The sequence below is a fragment of the Mesitornis unicolor genome, unplaced genomic scaffold, assembly GCF_000695765.1.
Source record: "Mesitornis unicolor isolate BGI_N332 unplaced genomic scaffold, ASM69576v1 scaffold11692, whole genome shotgun sequence".
In the NCBI taxonomy this organism is placed as follows: domain Eukaryota; kingdom Metazoa; phylum Chordata; class Aves; order Mesitornithiformes; family Mesitornithidae; genus Mesitornis; species Mesitornis unicolor.
The window spans coordinates 81,462-97,547 of NW_010167175.1; the positions used below are offsets into that span (position 1 = coordinate 81,462).

General features: G+C 39.2%; 1 protein-coding gene across 1 annotated transcript in view; it reads left to right on the plus strand.

Annotated features, from left to right (window-relative positions):
* Positions 1-16,086, plus strand: part of PTPRR (protein tyrosine phosphatase, receptor type, R) — a gene marked incomplete at its 3' end in the record, with an annotated part of 66,122 nt that overhangs the window by 46,806 nt on the left and 3,230 nt on the right. The window contains exons 6-8 of the mRNA XM_010178603.1: positions 2,018-2,102; positions 8,911-8,990; positions 10,929-11,066. Of these exons, the coding sequence (XP_010176905.1) occupies positions 2,018-2,102; positions 8,911-8,990; positions 10,929-11,066 (303 nt within the window). The remainder of the gene's footprint in view (positions 1-2,017; positions 2,103-8,910; positions 8,991-10,928; positions 11,067-16,086) is intronic.

Consider the following 16,086-nt stretch of genomic DNA (forward strand, 5'->3'; position numbering starts at 1 on the left):
AAAGAGTCTCACAGAGGTCACCCTGGGAAGGGCTGAAAATCAGAGGTGGATATGAGGATAGTACGGGAGCTCATTTTTTAGTTCCATGGAGGATGAAGGGGCATCAGAAGCCAGATAGAGGTGAGATGGTTTTACCTGAAGGAATGGCATTGAGGTTTATGCAGGAATGGAGTCTCAGAGGTGAGAAGATCCTGTACTTAGCACAGGCATCATATGGATGGCAATACCTTGAGCTGAAAAAGGATTGGGTGGAGTACCTGCAAGGAAAGTGTACCTTAGCAGCAACAGTTTGACCTGAAATGAGCAGCAGTGAGTCATTCTTTTGAGGAATCAGCGGAAGAGTAACAGAGATCAAGGAAGAAACTGAGTGAGGCAGAGAAGAAGAATAAAGACCCACTAAACACATGAGCATAAGGCAGAGACGGTAGAAAAATAAACACCAACACAGAATTTGCAGCTTCATGTAGCTAGATGTTCAGAAGCCAAGTTGGAAAACAGAAAATAATTGAAGCAATTAATTATCACCAATCTAAACTTTACTTATCTTTGCCTTCTGTTCAACCTGAAAAGTAAGAGTGTAGCTTCCCCAGCTTGGTGAACCCATGTAAAGATCTGCTGTTGGATGCATCCTTAGCAAGATGTTAGGGACCTCGTCCCTGTTCCTCTGAAAAAAAACCCTGCAGCAGCCAGTCCGCTGGGCAGGACCAGAGCTTGGGGCTGAAGGACAGTGCCCATGTCTCATCTGTGCCAAAGTCCTGGGCAGGCCTGCACTTGTGGAGTTAAAACCACCTGTTTCTGGAGGAAAATTCCTCTTTTAGAGTAAAGTACATTTTTCAGTGGTGCAAGTCAAAGGAATTTTGTACTGAATAGGGTAGTAACTTACCTTTTGTGCCTCATCGTGTTCCCATGTGTCTGTAAGAGGCAGTTATTTAGTATGCTGCTCTCTCTTTGGACAAATGTCCTAGGCTAGCAATGAAGTTTTCAAGTCTCTAGTAATGACTGTGCTTTTAAGTAAAGTATTAAGTTACTGAAGATCAAATTCCAGCTTACTCTAAGATAATTTAAATAATGGTAGGCAAAATAAATCAGTAAAAAAAAAATATTTGAGTCAACTGAAGCATTTTGAAATGTGGTTTTGCCAGATTGTTTTGGTTGGTAAAATATCCCACACAGACAGGAAAAAAAACCCTACATGTTTCATCTTGCCATTTTCGAAGGGTTGTTTATATTCAACTGTAAGAACACTAACAATAGGACATCAAAATCAAAATTATTCTTCCCCCTTTAGACCAAGTGAAACATTTTGTTCAATGAAAAATTAGAGTTTTACTTTTTATGCTGGAACACAATTTGAAAAACAGTAATTTTAGGTTGATCAGGAATTTATCATTTGTATACTTTGGAACTTCAAGAAAACTGTCACATTAGTAACTTGCACATCTATGTATTGAAAGAAGACAATGCGAATCAGTCACTAAAAGATCAAAAGACAAATCAAGAGAAACAGCTTCAGATTTTTATTACACTTTTGAGTCACTGAATGCAAAAGACTATGCACTTCATTCTAGTAGTTTCTATAAAAATCAAGTGAGGTCTTTCACTGACATTGTTAAGGGCTTTGCATGAAATTTAAAAAAAAAATTGCCATATATTAATATTTAATTACTTTGAAAGTTCCTCCCCCAATTATGTAAAATGTTGCACTTTTCTGCTACAGTACTGCACTTTTCAACTCCACTTTTCTAGAACTATTGTGCATTTTAACCTCTCTCCTCATCCTGTAAAAACTTTGCCTTTAATAATTTATCAGAAGTGTTCCTTGGAAGTCAGCCCTTCAACATGCAGCTCCCTGTGTTTATTAAAGGAAGGGTGTTGACAGGCTTGAGGTGGGAACCATTTTTTTTCTTAATAACTTTGATGTCAAAAGACAGTTGTGCAACAGCAGATGGCCTTCTGGTGATAATTTCCTGCATGCCTTCTTTGGAAACACCAATCTGATTTAATTTATTTTTTATAGGAAATACCAATGAATTTTGTGGATCCCAAAGAAATTGACATCCCAAGTCATGGAACTAAAAACCGCTATAAAACAATTTTGCCAAGTAAGTGAGTTAGCCCGTGGTTTCCTACTGTAACATTTACTCCTGCTTTGAGAACATTTTGCTATGAAAATCTAGCTGTCTTTGTCTTTGATCGCTGTGTACCTATTCATAAGTTTATTTATAGTCTATGTAGAGAAATAACAAAAGTCCAGTGCTGTACGACTGGCAAACCTCGCTGGATGCATCAGTAGGTGCATTCTTTGGCAGCATCCCAACTACGCACTGAAACGCAGCCTGGGTGCACGCTGGTTTTCTCTGGAGGATAGCTCAGGCAAATAGGTCTGCCATGCCTCACAGTAGCTCCCCTGATCTGGAACAGGAGAGAACCAAGACTGTTGCCTCCATCACAGCCCACATCATCTTGCAGTCACTGAATTCCCTTCTAGTTGAGTCAAGCTACTTGGGATCCTGTCCAATATTTAGTGGCCCAGACTAAAAAAAAATCAAGTGCATCCTATCCTTTCTTGTAGTGGACTTCCATCTTTTTAGATCTTCTCTGGTGTTTGGTTTGTTTTTCCCCCTTCTCCATTAGTCAGTGGACTTTGCGGAAATCTCTTCACATTAATAAGAAAAACACTCACACAGCGCTGCCTCATCATTGCTGTGAACATGTTACTGCTTTGCTATACTGCTTCTGTATTTTCATTGGCCCAAATTCATTATTTCTAACCAAGTAACAATTGCTTTATTATAATTAGAGGTGATTGAAAACTTTTCAGTGGAATAGTTTTCCTTCAAAATACACATTTCTCTGAAATGCAACTATTTTCATAACCTTTGTTGGGTCATAATGAGATATTCCATTTCTCTTTTATTAATCATTTTGTTCTGTGTGCAATTTCAAAATAGGTTGCAGAAGTTGTAACGCTGCACTAAATAAAGACATGAACAGTAGGAGCTTTTATGAATTTTGACATCACCAAAGTGAAAAAGTTCAGTAATTCAAAATGTTGGAGGATACTCTCAAAGAAAAATGTAAACACGTCCCTTTGCTTAGGTTTGGAATGAAGAATACTTCTAAAATTACAGCATATCCTATCAACTAGAAAATTGTTTTTTAATCATCTCTATAATGTCCTTGTATGCCTATGTTATATGTTAGCCATGCAAATTCACACAGTGTAAATGACGAGATTTCTCTCACTGAGCCCAAACACATTGTAATACATTCACATCATACAAAGGCCTTGCAGTCAAATTAATGAAAACTGATGGCCTTCAGCTGCTAGATTAATCTCAGAAATGTGATACATAGCTGGGAAAGAAACTTGTGTGGAGACCTCACTTCCCTTCAGCCTGCAGTAAAATTTCCGTTGTCTTCAAGGTTAGTTCATCTATTGCAACCAATAGCTGTATGCATCTGAGTGCAACTGAGGAATGTTGAAGGGAATTAAAGAAAGTAAGTAACTGAATGCAAGTTATATATCAAGTAATCGGAAAATCCAGCATCCCTTAGAGTCTGGCCCAGTGTCAACAGGATGTACACAGAGGGTGAAATCCTGACCCTTTTGACGACAGCAGGACTTTTGCCATCAGCTGCAGCAGAGCCAGGATACCACCAAGTCTTCCTCTGTCTGACGGACAGAATTTTGAAAGGAGTTCTCCCTTCCCATAGCATCTTTCATCCAAGCTGTCCCAGCCACCATCAGGTTCACCTTCAGCAATGCTTTGCAGATGCAATGAGTCCTGTTTCACTGCAGCATGTGGTTTGAATCAGGACATGCCAGCTGGGCCGCGGTTGATGCTGATGAGCTTTGAGAACCAGCATGCCTTTGTGTTTTCACTTCCAGTTAGGCGGGGCATGCCGCTAACTCCACAGCACATTTTCAGTCCAAGCAGATTGCTGGTGTGCACCACAGCTCCTTATTGACAGGCACTTTGTAACTGTCCTTGACAGAAATGAAAAGGCCTGTTGTGCGTTAGCACTAGCCTTTTTCAAAGAAGATATTTTGAGGATTGAGGCACATGCTCGTAATAAACACTCGCACACCCCACACCCAGTCCGAGAGGGTTTGGATATGATTTGAGTGATTAAATAGAACAGCCTTCCTGGTTTCCTGCTCAGATTATATCAACCCGCTGCTTCGTATGCCCACATCAGCTTTTCCATTCCCAGTGCTGGGTGCGCCTCCTGAATCGGGGCACCTGTGGTGACAAGTGACATTTGAACTGATAGATTATCTCCTAAAAATGCCCAGTCTTGCCAGCTCCACCCTCTGCACTGTGGAGGATGTTCTCATTTTCTAAGAGATAGTTTTGTGACAGGATGCATGAGGGCAGGTTCACGTTAATACATACTCCCAGCCAGACACACTCATGTGAAATAAAATGAATGCCTAATGAAAATTGTTCTATATGGAAAATGCAGGAAATGTTACATTTCTATGAAAGATGTTTCTGTAGCAGTATAACATTGCTTATGCTCTTATGCAAACACTAGGATGCCTCTTTAAGTTTTCTAAGTGTTATTTACTTGATAATAATATGCTAATACAACTAATGAGGTAACAGTGTGGGATCAGAAGCAAGTGGCTAAACAGTTCCTTAAAACCACTGTTTCTCCATCCCTCCTCCTGACTGACCCCACCCACTGGTCCTGTTAAACCCCACTCCCTATCCTCAGCTGCATTCCTTCTGCCACCCACCTGCAGCATTTCTCAGTCCCCCTGAGCAGGTTCCCAGTCCATCCCGCAGATTTCCCAGTCTCTCACCACTGTCACATCCTTGTCGCAGAACACCAGCCCCACTGCTCCCTCCTCATCCTCTTACTCCATATCTGCACCTTTGCCTGCTTGCCTCCTGCAGCCCCTGCTACACATCCCCACAGCAGGACCTTGGTTCCAATGCCCTGTATCTTTTCCCCTTCCTATCTCACTTTTCCACCTCAAACTAGAAGCAGAATTCTGGTGATGCTTCAGAGCATGGGTGTGGTCTTGCCTACAAAGGAGCAAGTGACTTGACACTATTCTGTGGGTACCTTTATATATGCAACACATCCAAGGTACCTGGATGTCATTCCTTACCCCTTTCTGAAGAGTACCTTCAGGGCTCACATGAAAACACCTGTGACAGCACAGCAGATTCACAGTAACATGAAGGTAGAAAGCACTTAGTGGGTCAGAACCACAAATCCACAAATTCTTGTTTGAAATGCTTGTGCTAAAACTGGCTCTGGCACTCCAGCTAAAGGCAAGGGGAAAGTTAAATCTAAATTGTATGAACAATGCACTTTATTATGCAAGCTTATAGATGGATGTTGGAAAACCATTCTCTTCATATTGAGAATTTTCAAACTCCCTTGCAATACAGTCCTGACTACAAATGGTCATGTTTGCTCCAGTCTTGCTCCCTAATGAAGGCAATAGAAACACTAGCAGGCTTTCAAAGACTAAAGAAAATAAACATATTTACAAAGCAGAAGGAGATAAACTGTTTAATCTTAATGGAATTCAACATGGGTTCATCAAAGCATTTTTTTTTTATCCATGTGAGTTGATAAAATGTGTCCTAGTTGTGGTCAGTATCATAACATCTATAATATTTGTAAATAGCCATTTTTATAATAATTGATCTATATTAGACTGCATAGTTAAAATGTAAATGGATATTAGGTAGACCTTATTTTAGTAGATAAGAAAGAGTCTCTTTGCATGAATGAAACTTTATTTTGTAATGCTGAAGGATGTTTTAAAATGCAGAAGCATTCACCATGATATATCTGTTAAGTTTTCCACTAAGAAATCCTGGATTATATTGGATGTGCCAGGAAATTATTCAGATGAGATTAAAAAATGATGCATATTTTACAGGTGTTTGGTACATGAGGTGTTTTGAGGCAGTTGTATTATTTACAAGTCTAATAGCCTATTACCCACCTGGCAGAGACTGGGAGTGCAGTCTGGTATGATTCTTACACATTCTGTGTACAATGTTTACTAAATAATACTAGTATCCATAATCTATTTGTAGACAGCAAACAAACCCAGGAGAAATGAAGGTGGGTGAATTTTAAAAATGTTTCAGTATCTTAAAGACTTAATGATCATTTGGGCTGAAAGTGTGAGAGCAATCTGCATCACAAAATTTTTGTCTTCCTTTGCTGCTCACAAAGCAGAAGTACCTTCAGGACAGCCCTGCTCAGTGTTTCTGTCCTGTTGATGGTAAGGCAACTAGGACTGGACTAGGAGTAACAAATAACTTATCTTGGAAATGCTACAAATGCAAACATACCCATGCCCTGAAGAATTCAGAACACAGTAACAGTCAAAATGTAAGAAGAAAAAACAACCACAGTACATCATACCCACTGTACAACAAATACAGCCTTTGCAATGGGTCAGAACTCTGGGTCTTAATGACAAAGTGGTGTTCATGGGGTGAACAGTGTTGATGGCAGTGGGGGAGGCTGTCCAGCAATGCCACTGCACAGCCCAGCTTGTTCTCTGCACCGGGCAGTTTCATGGGGGAAAGATGCAGCCCCTTTAACACCCTCCTATTCCTCCAGCCTGGTAAGTTCAGGCCAATATTAATTTGTTAGAGGAGTTAAGCGGAAGCTTTTTCTACTCTAATGGAAGAGCTGTTCCAGGCTTCCTAGATAAATAGAGGAAAACAGCAGCGATTTTGCCTCAGTCACAATTGTTGGAGACATTTTTTTAATAGTAATGATAAGTGCTTAACAGCTCTGCTGCATTTCAAGACGCTTTACAAACATTGATGAATTCAGCCTTGCAGCCACCATCTGTGTCTTTCTGCTTGTAGCTTCAGACTCTCAGACTTTGACAGCCTTAAGGAAAAGATTATTACCTCCAAGGTATTTGTCATTCAGGAGGAAGCTAATTGCTTCCATTTGTGTCTGATGATTGCTTAGTGGCTCAGGTTTTCCTCATTTCAGTTTACAACTCTTACCTATTTCATAAGTGATCAAGACTGTTAATTTATAAAATATTCCCATTCGGAAGCAGGATTTGTTTCGTTGATTGGAGTTGGAAGGAGGTCTCAGAAATTGTGAAACTGATTTAGCTGCTCCTTAGTAACAGAGGGATTTATCTCAAGGCATGGTAATTAAACTGGATGTTGAGTCTGCTTGGAAGAGGTTTTTTGAGGTAGGGGTCAAGCTACACCAGAATCAGAGGCATTGTGTGAACTAGAGGAAGCTGGTGTTTTTTCAAGGCCACGTAGCCTGAGGCATTTGTGGAAATGGCTAATAATCACTCTGTGCTGAAAAGGCATGAGAGATTTCCTGTCCTCATATTGTTAAGCTCTAAGTGGAAAAGTTGGGAAAGCTAGTACAAAGAGATTTTAACACAAGCTAACTAGGGTTCATGTTGTGCTGCTAACACAGAGGACAAGACTTCCATGCACAGGCTTTGAACTAGAAGTCATGCATTGATGTGCACATTTTAAGAAACACACTTTCAAAACACCAGCCTGAGTCCTGCAAAGGCTCCACTCCTGTCCAAGATGCTCCTGTGACCTCCAGTGGGAAAAGGACATAAAGTCTGTTTGGGATCATCCCTCCTCTTCCTTTGATTTGCAAAAGTTTTATCTTGTTCTTAGGAACAGGATGAAAAGATACAAAAGAAATCCGAAAACAACTCTGAAAATACCAGTTTTTGCTACGGCATCAGTACATTAATCATGTATTTCTTGTATAAACAGTAGGGCCACATAATAAATAGTGTTTTCTTGCCACTCCCCAGTTCAGCATCTACGTATGTCTCTTTCTTTGAACACATCGCCTAGATTGCACTCAGCAAAGCGACTATTCAGAGACTATTTCCAAACTAATAGGTGTCTGTACACTGTCAAAAAAACTGCCGATTGTGATTAATTATTTAAGCAAACTACCAGAAGAAAAGATTATTTTTTTCAGTACAGAAATATTTGCATATCATTTACTTAACAGTAGAAGATTTTTTTCAGAAAAAGTGTGAAAAAAGTCAAAGTGTGACCCTAGACAACATACGCACCTCACTCCCCTTCTCCTTCTCCTTTCTGTTACACTGTGTAATTGAGAATTTACTGGCTTTAATTCCAAAAGGGTGATACATGGGGGATCACATCATCACAAGTGAGCAAGCAAAAACTTCCTTTGCAGGAGGGATTTAGTAATCCCCAGCTCTATATTCAACAGAACTGGCCCCCACTCTATTCTAGATCATACAAGACAGTGAAGGAAAGAAGAGCATTAAGGAAAATGTTGCTATATTTTAGTATTGTGTCTCCAGTCTAGTACACATGAATGGCCACAAATTGTGTCAGATGAGAACATGGGACCAAAGGGTACAATATGGATTACCTAGTCCAAACCCTTACACTGAACTTAAATTGATATAAAAACACATAGCTGATTTTATCCCAGGTAGAGGGAGCTTTTCTTCATTTAAATCCATCTGTAGTCATTGGAACAGTACAGCTTCAGGCAAAGATATCAAAGTTGAATCCAAAGGCCTTGGTGTACTTATCTAACACCGGACAATGATGTGACACAGGTTTCAGAGGCAATCTAGAGGTCAGCTTGACACTCCACACAGGCAGAATAGACCTTGCTAGACCTGGACCTGATAGGGTTGCTTCAATGCCCACAGCTTGCTGAGATACTTCTACACAGCCCAGCATTGTGCAGCATAGGGGTACCTTAGTCACACGTGATGATCCTTTGCAGAGGGAAGAATTTGATGCATAATTCTTTAGTGCTTGACAACTCTGAACAGCAGTAGATTATTTTCTTCAACAAGTCTTTGATTCTCCATAGAAATCTTCTAATGATGGGTTTTCTTTTCAATTTCCATCTTCCTTGTGCTCTTAGATCCTCTAAGCAGAGTGTATTTGAAACCAAAAAATCCATCTGACTCCTTGAGTACCTACATAAATGCTAACTACATTAGGGTAAGTAAATGAACACTCTTCATGTGCTTTTGAGACAATTATTTGATTTTCCATGTGAATAACTGATTTTGCCAAGGCACCACTCATTTTATTCCTACCCATCTTCATTGATAATCTTTTTGTCTATGTTGGTGTGATAGAAATAGTTTCATGAGCTTAGCCATGAATGTACTAAAATGGTTGCAGTAAGAAAACAATTTGTCAAACAGTTTATAAAAAACACTAAGAAACACATACACCACTATTTGTTGACTTCAGTATTTACTATTTAATATTATCCTGCTGCCTTATAGTAAGGAAAAGAGGGTTACCTTTTAACAGTGACGGAGATACCAGTATTTTGGTAAAGAGAAGATCAGAGTCAGTAGCAATATAAGCTGTATGGTTGCTCATTGCAGTCATGTTATCCACAAAAAAATTCAGAGATAATGTTTGGGTTTTTTTCATGCATAACTGTATCAATTGATAGTCCTGAAATCATCAGTTAAGTAATTAAATAAATACTGTAACAAGTTGGTGAAAAGGAGCATAAACAGATGTGTTAAATACACACATGTGCACCAGCACACACTCATTCACATTTTACTGCTTGTATTGAATGGTTACATGATACAAAGACTTTACCACCATGAACTGTGTTGGAAAGCATTATTTCTCAGTGTAAGCTGTGTTGTAGTCCTAGATGACACACACAGACAGAGCCTTTTAAACTAATGGCACAGCGTATGCTGAATAGACTACTAAGAAACTACTTCAGTCATGTTTTAGGAGTGTAGTCCTCTACCTACAAAATTAGATGTTTTGATCTGAGTTATGTACCAGATCCTCAGCTGGAATAAACTCTATAGTGCAACTGAAATTTTGCCCCAGAGCTCTACAGTGATGTTGGTTATTTAAATAACAGTACATTAATATATACATACACATCCCCCATGCCCCTTCCTCTGCTTTACATCTTGTACTTTCAGTGTTTTGTACGAAAGGCACCCTCATGTAACTAAGCAGACTGGCTCTCTTTGGAAAGCAACTCTTTCATCAGCCAGGCAAAGTATGTTCAGGCAGACTGGTGAGTAGAAGGAGAACTATTTATATCAGCTGAGGATGTATCCCATCAGTTCATGCAATGAGTAACAACTCTCAGTGAGAAAGGTATCCAAAAGGAAGACCCATAGCAAGAGGCTCCCACACCACCTCCAGCCGTTCTTCATTCACTCATTCCTTTCAGACATTGCCAGGCTCTCCTAATCTGCAATACTGTTGGCCATCCTGTCACTGCACAAACTCACAACTTCTCACCCGAAAAATAAGAAGACAATCTCTTGTTTTTCCCATTTCTTCTTGCTTTTCCCTTTCCTCTGCTTCCCCTCTGTTTGTCTGACCTTTCTTTGACGTCCTATACACTTACATGTTTCAGAACTCCCTATACTGATATGCTGTCCCTCTTATAAGGTCTCATAAAGGCACTTCTTGCATAGTAAAGATGCATAAAAGAGTCTATCCTATCATGAATCTTTGTAGAAACCAGTTTTCTAGTTACCTTTTTTTCCTGTGGCTTTTTGACTGTAAATTATCTTGTAAACACTACAGCAATGTAAATCATGGATTAAAGTATCACTGGATAATGGAAAGCCCCAACAACCTGGAGAACAGAGTAAGCTAGAAGAAGCCAAGTAAGCAGGGAAATTTGAGAGGGACTGATGTATTCTCAGGACCATTTCAGTCCATCGAATCGGTAGTTTCCATAGGAAAAACTGTTCTACTGAAAAATTTCTGATCTGCTCTACTATTAGTCATAACTGTTTTCAGTTCAAATAACTTTTTGTTGTTGTTTTTTAAAAATTCCGTATTCATTTTTCTGCTCTTTTAGAAGATTCACCTGCAATTTTGGCCAACCACATGAATTTAAAGTAAACGCTTTTGTGTCTGTTTCTAAACCAGGGATATGGAGGTAAAGAGAAGGCTTTCATTGCAACTCAGGGACCCATGATTAATACCGTGAATGACTTCTGGCAGATGGTTTGGCAAGAAGACAGCCCTGTCATTGTTATGATCACAAAGCTGAAGGAAAAAAATGAGGTATGCCAACTAGCCAAACTGAGAAATTATTCCTATGGCCAGGTACTGTAGAAAGAACCTTAGCAGATATGGAAGGAAGCTAGCAGATAGCTGGCTCTCAAATACTCCAGTAATGGGTAATGTGAAAAGTAATGCTGGGATAGCCAATTACACCAACTGCAATTGCACAGCAATCATAAAAGATGTATTAAGAAAAAGAAAAAAATGCATTCCATTTTCTACATCTGTGCTGTTGGGTTCATAATTTTTTAAGAAACACCTCATTTATCTGTTGGTCAACTCTGTACTTCTTGTTACTTTTGGGTATATAAAGGATAGATGGTTAGTGTTACGATTAGAGGTTTCCTGACACAGTTGAAGTTTGTACTTTGCTATAATGGCAGGTCTTTAATCCATTCCAGATATTACAAATCTTCTGTACCATCCCAGAAATACAGTTTGCACTTCCAAATGGAGCGACGTGGCCAAAATGGAAATACATGGCTCTTTACCTTAGAATGAAGTAGAGATGACAATTGCATTTTAATTGCAAATGGCCATCTAACTGCCTGTTATACATTCTGTGACTTTTGGATCAACTCCCAACTACATCTTTAATAGCTTTATTTAGTATTCATGTAAACTGTTGCCAGGCTTTCCTTGATAGTGCCAGAGTCCATATTTGTGACTGCCATACATTAGGAACGAAAATCACTCTCCTGTGCAGGAGGCCAACACAAAGGTCATTTCTGAAAGACTGAATGCTAAAGAAGTGGTTTACAGGGCTTAGGGACAGGAGAGAAACAGACATAAAGAAGTTTAACTTTTTTCTTTAATCCAAACCAGTAGACTTAGTAACAATTCCCAACTCCAGGTAGGTGCCTCAACCAAGTCTTAGCACCTTGCTAGGTAAGCACCAGGGCCACACTGCCCCTGCTCCACTCATACCCCTGCTCTTCACTGAGATGTATGTGATGACAGAGAAACAGCACTTATTAAGGCAAAGTTCCCAGTTTGAATGATTAAGGGACCAAGATCCTGAGTGCATTGCTAGGGCTCAAACTCACTTCTCTGTTTAAATGTGGATTGAGTAGACATACTCTTCTTTCTTCTGCCTTTGACTGCTGCTTGGCTCTTTGTCACTGGGAGTTTGGGCTTCTAACATTAACTTAACATCCACTGGATCTTAAGAAAGCTATGTGTAAAAAGTAGGTTGGTCCTGTAAAATATCCTGAGAAGTATTTCCGAACCAGGTGCCATTTTGCACTAGACTGTTCAAACAAGTGTCCAGAAGCCTACATTAAAAAGATTACTCTTGAAAATGTAGAAAAATTACCCCAGCCTAATTGGCCAAAAGAATAAGTATTTCACTGAGGAAATGCTGACTGTTTAAACACTCACATCTGACACTGTGAAAGAAGAATGACTTGAAAGAAGGGCCCAGTGGTTTCCATCGTGTCCGGAAGCTCTGTGTTTACCTGAGTTACGCAGACTCTAGGCACTGGTGTTTATCCACATTGTTGTGGCCTGGCAGTGGTAATTTCCTCCGAGCAGAAAGGGTAGGGAGTCTCAAATCATTCCCAGGCTAGAGAGGCTGTGTTTGCACAAGCTGTCTTGCCCTGTCTAGAAACCTTAGGAACTCTCCCACCACTAGCAGGCTCCTCCTGAAACTTTGCTTGCTGCTGAAAAGCAAACAGCTGAGCTAGTGGCTATGCTCAGTGAATTAACTTCACTGTTGAAGTATTTGCTTTCTATAGAGAAGGCAAGAGCAGATGTTATTTAGCATAATAGCACTTGATATTTTTTCTTCTCTGCGGTCTGCTTTATTTCCACTGTTTTCAGGAAGGTACATCTGCAGTATACTCACAAGCAAGTACCTTCATATTTCATCCACTCATCCACATCCATCTCTGCACAAATAAACCCCCATGCCTGATTCTCAGGTATAGGTCTCATTCCTCAGTTGGTATAACATCAGTCAGCCTCCACTTGAAAAATAATGTCCTATAATGCATAAAGTAATATATAATGAGGGAGTTCTCAAATACGTGACACATGAAAAACCTTAATCTCAACACTAAATTAATTTATTTAACATAAGTAAAATTATTTGGGACATTAATGTCCTAGTTCAGTATACTGATGTGATGAATTTGCAGTAACAATAGGAATTGTGTGAAATGATGATAAACAAAGGTTTCTATAGAGTTACTTCCTTCCATGTGTTGAAAAAAATGGTTAGGACTTGCTGTGGTAACACTTTGTAAGATGAACAAAGATATAATATGAAAGTAGTGCTGAGCAAAATACTCATTTCACCTGTATGAAAAAACATGGAGCTTTAAATTATTTTATTTTCTTTCTTTTTCATTTTGAAGTCTGTTAAAAAAGGAGACTGATTTGTAAGTGAGAATAATACTGAAGAAACTATGGGTGCTGTGAGTATTTTAAGCAGAATCTGTAAAACCTGTCCTCAAAACTACACAATGTCTAAACAGGTTGGAAATCTACCTGTGCAAGGAGAGATCACAGCAAAGGAGCTTCTGCTTGAATAAGTAATGAGAAAATTGGAATTCTAGGCTATAATTTTGGGGTTAATATGATGAAAAACACATCTCATCTGTGATCTAGGTACCCTGCCTGGTCACTGAAGAGCAGTAGTCGCCTCCAGAGGGTGATCCATCTCCCTTTAAGAGAATAAGATAAATTACCCAGTGAAGGTGACCATCTCTATTTCTGTAGTAATATTTTAGGACACGGTCTTAAAAAGCTTTGTCTGCAAGGCACATACAAACTTCATATATTACTGAGGTTAGTCAAGACAGCTGGGCAATGGAAATTAGACAGGTGGAGTGTAAGAATTTTATAGGCTTCTATATGATTTTATAGATAAGTTTATAGACTTCTCTTTTATCAGCTGTTTTTCATGGTTATGCTAGATACTCCACAGATAATACGCATTTAGTTTGCCTTCAAAACTTACTAGCAATGTTACCTGTTAACCAGGAAATATATTTTGGGAAGCATAAATAAAGAATACTGTGCTGCATTCAGCTAGAAGAAAGGACTAGTTCTGACAGATGCATTAAACAATGCATATTTATTCAAATCAGATAATGTAAATCTTGACAGTAATTATCTAGGACAATCTTGTTAACTCACTATTTAAAGCTCATGTTATTTTTCATGTAACATCTTTCCCTCCGTTGATCTATAGGCACACTTATCTACACATAGCAAAGTAGATTTTGGAACTGGGAAATCCTGCCTTTTACAGAATTCACATAAGCCTCTTTGCAGATTACTTATTAGTTAAGTTGAGTATTGGCACCATAGATATGTCTTAGGTTTGGGAGAAACTTAAGAAGATTTGGTCCTAACTTTGAGGATTTCAGTATATGAAGGTAAATCCTGTGAGCCCTCTTAAACTTAACTCATACTTGAGTTAGTAGTGACAGTAAATAAAGGGCAGGAGTAAAACGAGATTCTGCAATTAAAGCTTTGTTGTCATTATTAATTACTGTTGTGTGTTGGCCTGGTTACTGGGACAATTAAAGTGTATATTTGTTGGCATAGTTTTATGGAAAAATAAACAAGAAGCAGAGCTGAAGTAAAGCAACTTCACAAATATTTGAGAATTGTTAAACTTATTTTGTTCAGGGTCCAAATCCAGGGACAGTAATGCAGAGAAATAACACTTCAGCTGAGAGAGCCTTCTTCCGTTCAGCAGAACAAGGAGACCAGGCTGCAGTAGGACCACTTCTCACAGTTAGAAGAGCCTGTGTTCCTGAGCAGAAACCAACTGTGGCAAATAATCAGTGCCAGCCCCAGCTCAAGGCAGGGCCAGAGCCTACTCGGTTATGGAGATCCACCTCAGGAGCAGTCCCATGAAGCCTGGCACCCAGTGGTTATGGGATGGGGCATGCAAGGAGACAGGACAGGGGATGGATGAGCCTAAGCCTGCAGCCCTGTCACAGCGGGAAGGACAAAGGCTGAAATCAATTAAAAGTCATGCGAGATACTGTTTCTTGTATAAACTTCCTGATCAGGTCAGGGAATGTTGGTTTGCTGGGTTTTTTTTAAAAAAAGGTCAGGCACCAGCTCAGAAATAAAAAATAATTTATTAGCAAAAAGCTAACCAATGGAAATGAATCCAAGGAGGGAATTTAAAAGATGACAGGAAGATGAGATTTTCCACGTGAAAGTAAGAAGATTCTTAGGCTTTTGGCTGCCATGCAAGTTGGTTAGAATTATTTAATTTTTTTTTAGCTTAAGCATCTTTTAAAAAATCCTGCTCATAGCTGCTTTATGTTTGCTGACTACATAGAGGATTGTATATTCAATCCCAAGCTCACAAAGTGCACGACCTATTTAGAAAGTGCTGTAATAGATGAATATGGTGAAAGGGAAACTATGCAGCCTGAACGAACAGCAAGGACCAGAATCAGGACCAGCACGGAGTGGAGGTGGAGGACTATATGATGATAAGAACAAGTGAATTCTTCCTTTTTTCTGACATATTTTGTAGGTGGTAAGCTTTTACTGATTACAGACATGAGGCTAGAGAGCACCCTTCTTAACCATGGTGTTTAGGTTTTGAACAGGTTTAAACTATACCTACATGAGACCAGTGGAATTTTCTCTAAAGTTCAAGAAATAGCTTGAGGCAATTTACTCTTTTTTTTTTTTTTTCGCTCATGCTCTGGGGGATTTCTCTATTATTTTTTGTATGTCTGATATTTTTTCCCTCCATCTTCATCTTTATCCTTTTATTACAATTGACTTTCAAAAACATGTTAATTCCCCCAGATATCTGTCTTCTTAGAAGTGCCTGAACCAGCTGATCCCAGCTCTATTTTCAAGGCTGTTTTTTAAAGCAGTACCAAGCAGTTTTTTAAAAAGATGCACAAAGACTGTGTTAAAAATAATCCATTGTATCTCACTAAATGTAGACCGACTGTTAAATGAAAGTTATTTTAATGAACAGCCCCATTTCATTGTCCACCCAGTGCAAGTTGCCAATTCTAGTTCTGGGAAAGAG